Here is a 7,667-nt window from a genome sequence, read left to right as displayed (position 1 = left end):
TATTTGATCAGTATATGTTTAAAATTTTTCATTTTTAATGTTACTTTCTCATCAAATTTACATCAAGTGTAACAAAAAAAATGAAAAGATTAATTAAATTAATAAGAGAATTATTATGCAAATTTTACACAATACAAATATTCAAACAAAATAGTGCAGAAAAATCTATGAAATTTTTTATATTTTTATATTTTATTTTTAGATATAACATACAGAACCTTAAATAGTTTTTGACATAGTGTCTCGAGATAATCTTTATATCCCAATCCAGGTGGCGACGATATATTGCCGATGACAATTTTACGTGACGCTTACCTGAAGAACGGTAACTATAATATATTCCTGGTCGACTGGGGTGCATTATGCGCTCGGCCGTGTTATCCAGCTGCGGTGGCAAATTTGCGACCAGTAGCAAGATGTCTCGCCGGTACTTTGACGACCTTGAGAAATCTTGGCCTACCGATTGCCAGAACCACCTGCGTTGGGCATTCCTTGGGCGCTCACGTTTGTGGCATTATGGCAAATTATCTTTTCTTTCGAATACACAGGTGAATACTTTGCAAATAAGTACGCAAGTTTGAAGTAATTTAAGTAATTTCACTTTTTGGCGTTTCTGACATAATTTGACAGTTTCATCATTCAAGATAACATACAGCGAGGGTGAAAAATATTAAATAGTAATTTACAAATGAAAAAAGGAAATTATTATCAAATTATTACAAAATTACCTTAAACAAAAGAACTTTGAAGATTAGATTTGTATTTAGAACGGGATTGAAATTTATTTTATCGAGAAATTTATTTTATCGATAAATGCGCGCTTTTATTTCTTAAATATTTAGTATATTTAACGTGTAAATGCATGCTAATATTGTTATAAGCGTTCTAAATATGGGCTTAATTTTCTTATATATTCATAAGATGTCGAAAATCTTAACTAAAACTGTCGAGATTATATAACAGCTTTTGAATTCTATATATTTAAATTCTATAATATATATTTAAAATTCTATATATTTAAAATTATAATAAATCGGGTCACCTAAAATTTGCACGCTCGATTATTATAATCTCGACATTTTAGCATTAGAATTTTTTCGTCTCAAAATATTATAGTATTACACAATACTCAGTGAAATAGTTAATCGAATCTGATCGAATCGGTTCGAATTTTCATTATTCTGGGTATTATTCTGGGTATATTTTTATCATAAGATTAGGTATTATGATATGAAAATTTGATGCTACACGTAATAAGACATACAAAATCGCTAAATAGACAAAGTGTTAAAAGCTTGTTGTACACAGGATAATCGGCTTAGATCCAGCGCGTCCTCTTCTCCGACCAGGCCTAGTGAATCGTTTGGATTCTGGTGATGCTGATTTCGTTGAAGTAATACACACCAACGCCGGATACTACGGCGAGATCGGTCGTATTGGTCACGTTGATTTTTGCATAAACGGTGGCAAAGTGCAACCTTTCTGCGAAGATCGGGAGATGTATCAGCTGTGTAGTCACGTGTGGGCAGTCTGCTTCATGGCGCAAAGCGTGGATGACGCAAACCTGATCGCGGAGTCCTGTTCCAGGAGATGTCCGTCGGGTCCAAGAATTGCCGCCAATGCGGGAGAGTACATGACGATGGGTCAGCATACCTCGTCCGACGCCAGAGGATCCTTCTGCTTCACTCATTCCGATCCGCCGTACTGCCCGAAGTACTGGAACGGCCACGGCGACGAGAGATGTTGTATCCCGGAAATAACAATCAACGAGGAGATAGAAGCAAATAGCGTCAAATATGACAACTCAACAAAACAGTCTAAATCAACGAGCCGTTCAAACTTCGAACTCGACTTAACACGACTTCGACACGTTAATTAAGAAGGAATTATTGTTTATTACGCTTAATTAGCATTTAATTTGTTTGTTGACGTAAATTGAATTAAATCGTTAGATATTGTTAAATTCATATATAGGGAGATATGCTAGATTTATATTATTTTAGCATTATTTTAGCATTATTTTCTCAAATAAATATCTTTCTTTGAATGAGCCTTTAAAGAAAAAAGATTTCTTTATTACATTATATAAAGACATATCTATAGAGATTCAATTACTAAATGTACAAAAACGATCTTTACACTTAGAAATAGAAACAATTGAATCGGGTTAGAATTTTAGATTCTATTAAAGAAAAACATTACAAATTATGATTAGAATTTATCTTAATTTAATTAATATCTACATTAATAATAGGCTATTAAGAATCAGTGCAGTAAGTGCAGTGCAGTTATTGCGCTTAATTAATAATAATATTTAAGAATGCTAAATTTATTTGAACGTTTCGGCTAACTTCTAGCCATCTTCTTTGAGATGATAAACATTATGAACTTGCATTATGTAACAAACATCATTCACGTAATCAATCTCCAATATCATATTTCTCATAAGTTAGTCCATCAGCTAGATGATCAACAGATTTTTTTTACAATAACTTTTAATAGTTGATATGATAGAGTAAAAAGATTAATTAAATTAAAAATTAATTAGAAGTTGTCACAATTTGGGAAATACTTTCATGTACTTAATTGATGTATTGATATGTTTATACTTACACATTGGGGTCTTCAGAAGAAAACACATAAACCAATCTGGAAATGCGAGGCTACTGATTATGTATTCGTACCACGATACGACACGTTCCGGAAAAATTCCGTATTCAAACCACCAGGTGATACCGTTACATGCTCTACTAACTGTTACCGAATGTATCAGTGATAATAATAAGTCATCAAGTGTCTTCTTCGGTTTGTATATTAGTTCTCTTTTCTCAGTCTTTCATGAATTTGAATAAATTTCGCGCGTTTATTCTGTCAAAATTAGTGGAATCCTGAGAAATATTATAAATTTTATTTTAAAATTGAATCTGAAAGCGATATAAAATTATTTTTATTACAGTAAGAAGGAAATTGAAATAAAATTAATAGATTATTTATACAAGAAATTAAAAAGAAAATTGGTTAAATGAAAATGAGAATGAGATTTATTGGGAATTATATTAATTAATTGGGATCTAGTAATTAATTTGATGAATTACTGCGCGAAGGATTCACTTTCTCAAACCGATTTGAAATTTTTGAAAATATCTAGTTTTAGACGTTTTATTTTTAAAATGTACGTTGTAATATGTTATTTATTAAAATAAAAAATATATCGTGTTTATTAAACATAGTCTATTCAAATTTTGACTTTAATTATAAATAAATTTAAATATATACAGAGGGATTTTAACATATTTCATCATGAACAGATAGAGTAAATCGAACTGAGTCGAAAAGTCATTTTGTAGTTAACGAAATATTAATTACTAAAAATATTAGTGAGTTAGTCTTGAATAATTTTTTATTCAAATATTATCCAACTTTATAGAAAAAGTGCAAGAGATAAAAATCATTTATTTTCTTTTCATAGAACTCTAAAAATTTTTTCAGAATTTTTTATCAATTTTTTATCACTTTTTAGTACTGCATTTTCTTTTTACCAACATGAGAAAATACGGTATTAAAAAATTCTGAAAAAATTCTGAAAAAATTCTCAGAACTTTATGAAAAGAAAATAAATGATTTTTGTCTCTTGCAGCTTTTCTATAAAGTTGATAGTATTTGAATAAAAAATTATTCAAGATCAATATTTGGCAATTTTTAGTAATTAATATCTTGTTAACTATTGCGAAAATTGCAAAATGATAAAGAACTTTTCGACTCAGTTCGATTTATTCTACCTGTTCATGGATGAATGACGAAATATGTTAAAATCACTCTGTATAATTCATATATGTCATTACATATTATATACATATAGTATAATAACAATTTATTAATAAATTTGGAACTATTCTGTTCTTAAGACAAATATATGAATTAGATATCACTTCTCACAGCTTTTTCAAATTCAAATTGCTCCATTGCGTTAATTGCATTCTTTTCTGTTAAATTAATTATCATTTTTAGATTCTGAGAGTTTTAATACAGTCTTATTAATATCCTGATTATGTTTCTCTTGGAATTCCAATTGAACAAGTGGAATCTTCTGTTATCAGCGTATCATTGTAGCTCCATTTTATGAGAGTAGTTTAACAAAAACTTAAAAAAAAGATGTTATATAAAAATGTTCAAGTTGTTTTTTTGTTTGCCAGTGTGAACATCTAGCTACAAAATTGATGTATTGATAATTTTATTTGAAAGCATGTATACTAATTACTTTTTTAATTATTAGGTAGTAAAGAAAAATCCATTATTTTTCCATTCAATTTCATGCAAAAATAATGGATTTCTTTTTACTACATCTAATATTAAAAAAAAATAACTTTTCCATTATTCTAGAGCCAGGATAATGGGAGTCATACATTAGTCACCTGTTAGGTTCTAGAAAATAAGATTGCTATATCAATACAATTTATTCTATTTTTACAAAAATATGATTTAATACTATCATTAATTTGATACAGTAACAACCTACAGTAAGAACAATAATAAACGATACAATCTTATTCTATGAAATATTTTGACTGAATAAACTTTAAATATGAGAGGGATGATTTCCAGTGCCCAACTGGCTGTAATTGTCCTTTTCCTATTGCGAGATATTCAGAAACAGTCCAGGATCGAATTTGTTTAATTCAATTAATCGCTGGAAAATAAAATCTCTTCTAAAGTTATGAGAATCACTCTTCCGTTATTTGAAATGATTAAATTTTATCAAAACGGTTCATAAAAATCATTGAAAATTTGCATATTACGGATGTATAATTTGACAGTTAATCATTTAAATATACTCTAAAGATATGAAGAAATAAAATTCTTATTTTATATATAATACTTATTTTGATTCCAAAAAATTTCCAAATATTATATCTGACTTTTAAAACGAGATCAAACATTACGAGTGATGAAGACAACCTGATCATCCCAGACAAAATAGACAGTGATTCTGCATTATTTTGATTTTTTCGCCTGTTTAAAATGGCTGTTTACTGCAAAGCGCATCAGTGAAAAGTGTGTGTTGACTTTCATCACCCCGCTCTCTCAACTTTTCAGTTCTTCTGTAAAATCCTCAATTCTCGGCTCGTTTGAGTACTCGGGATTTTGTGTTTCGGCCAATCGAGACGATGTTGAGTAGCCTTGTCTCGGACTCTGGCGCCCTGCCGATCCGTATAAAAGTGTCTCGAGAATCAAAGCCGACGGGTAGGCGACAAACAGGCGCGACACATTACCCGACATCTTGCACTCTTGTCATGCCGTAGATAGCGTGCTTCAAGAGTGACGCGACAAGCGTGGGAGGTCGTCTTACGAAGAAGCCCGATATAAAAGAGAAGAAAAAGCTTATTATATCTTATAAGATAAAAGCTAATAGTAGAAATATGTGCACAGCAAAAAAAATAAAAAAAAATTACGTAATGTCCAGTCTCAAAGAAGCGTTGCATTAACTGGAGTTTTGGTTAAAAATGAACAAATCAAAATTTTTTGATTGATTGTATTATACTACATAAAATTCTAGTCAAAATAATAATGAGAATTCTGACATGTTTATTAATTCTGATATGTTTAGAATCTGCTGGTTCATTTATTTTCAACCAGAAATGTTTCTCAATGCATTTCAACTAAATGTAGTCATCATGGATATCGATGCGTCATTTCTTGAGATTAGTGTTAATCTACATTGTACACAAAAGAACAGTATACAAAAGGAAAAGAAAGAACGGTTTTGCTGAAGTATCTAAAAATTTAATCAGAAAATAGTTTTGGTGGACTATCCAAATAATTACATAAAAATCTCAAATATGAAATGCTGCAAAAATGTATAAACCAGTTCGGGCGTTCTACATAATTATTTTGATGATCCAATAAAATTTTCAGATCTATAATAGCTTAACTTTTAAATATTTTAATAAAATCCTTTTTTTCCGTAATAAAAACGAATAAAAGTAAAACAAAAACATACATTAAATTCTAATAATAATTTTAATAAAGTTCTGTAAAATGTACGACAGGAAAGCAATACCTAATATATTTACCTAAATACGAGTACCTAAAAATATTTTTTTTTTTAATGTAACTAATTTCAAACTTAATTTATTCTTATTTTAAAACTCTAATTTTTAGAAAAAGAGATAAAAAATAAGTTAAACTGAGATTAAAGTTAATCTTATTGGAAAAAACGGGTATAAATAATAAAACAAAGATATAAGTATTAAGAAAAAAAAAAGTTCCGTAAAACATGTGTAAAATACAATTTGTGCATGACATAAATGCAAAAATTAATCTATTATTATATTTAATAGTTTGTTATTATTTACGTATATTAGAGTGAAATTGATGATAAGGAAGGTATATCTTTAAATATAAATACAAAAATATATATAATTCATTCATTTTTTTATTTAATGGTATTAATGATATGAGTGACATTATGTATAAAAATCATCGAAAGGTAAAAATTTCGAACATTATTTAAGATATCTGATATCTTCAATAATGTTTGATTGCATATCTTCAAAGAACCGCGTGTATGATTCTTTGAAAATTCATGCACATGCATTTCCATAAGCAATCGTTGCATAAAATTTAATCGCGACTATTGATGCGCTCGCTACAAACAGAGACATATAACATTACATATGATATATTTTGTTTCACTTTTTTTTAAATAATATTTTGCTCCGTATGTACTTTGCATGAATCTTGTTAAAAGTTGTATAAAAATATGCGTTATATAAAAAATCTTTATATATAAAAATATTTCATTTATAAAATCTTTTACTAATTAAACAACAGACAAGGCACTCGATCTTTTGTGTTGTACAAAACTAAAATTCTTTGGATATAAACATATGAGTATTGAATATCGTATAGCAGATTGTAATATCGTAAAAAATTGTCTCATTGTGTCATCACGAAATATCTCTTTGGTAATTAATTAGACAATGGTAACATTATATAATACGACGTGAAATAAAACGAAATGTTGACTGTAGATCGTAGGTGCTTTCCATTTCGTAATTCGGGTCGACACAATTTACTCTTTCTTACTCACGAAATGTCAAGAAAGATAAAATGATGCTTGTATCACTAAATGGAAAGTACCTATACTTAACAAATAACAAATATAAATTATTACAGTTGTTCATTATTACAGAAGTTCGAAACATGTTTTTATTTTTATGTTCGAGTTGCATACGAAATAAGATGTAACACGTAAGCAAATTAACATTTTTTATTTGCTATTGCTTACATTATTGCTTTATATTTCCTGTGATTGACCGAATTGCTTGCTGCTTACGTCTTACTTCATACATTTTTCTGTGTGCCTTTATCACCAAAATATAGTAAAAGGTGCAACAAGAAATTGAAGATAGCTGTAGCTGTGATAAGAAAACTAATAAAGAGTGAATTAATGTGACAATCAAAATTTTTATCTTGTCTTTTTTCTTTTTCAATTTGCAATAATCTCTGCATTTTCAAATGTTCTATACTTTTGATATATACATAGTGAACATCAAATTCTATCATAATACGGGTCAAAAAGAAATAAACACAAACCCTAAGATTTCACTGTCCATTCATTTTTATCTATAATATATATATATTAAACCTAATTGCTATATCACAAG

General features: G+C 28.7%; 1 protein-coding gene across 1 annotated transcript in view; it reads left to right on the top strand.

The window, feature by feature from the left end:
* LOC108687448 (phospholipase A1-like) overlaps window positions 1–1,879 on the top strand; it is a 3,066-nt gene extending 1,187 nt beyond the window's left edge. Inside the window, exons 2-3 of the mRNA XM_018193214.1 lie at window positions 272–548; window positions 1,309–1,879. Coding sequence (XP_018048703.1) covers window positions 272–548; window positions 1,309–1,879 — 848 coding nt within the window. The remainder of the gene's footprint in view (window positions 1–271; window positions 549–1,308) is intronic.
* Window positions 1,880–7,667: the final 5,788 nt, after the last annotated feature.

This window comes from Atta colombica, unplaced genomic scaffold (genome assembly GCF_001594045.1).
Source record: "Atta colombica isolate Treedump-2 unplaced genomic scaffold, Acol1.0 scaffold207, whole genome shotgun sequence".
NCBI classification, from domain to species: domain Eukaryota; kingdom Metazoa; phylum Arthropoda; class Insecta; order Hymenoptera; family Formicidae; genus Atta; species Atta colombica.
Note: the sequence above shows the minus strand (reverse complement) of the source record. Positions and strands in the feature narration are given on the sequence as shown.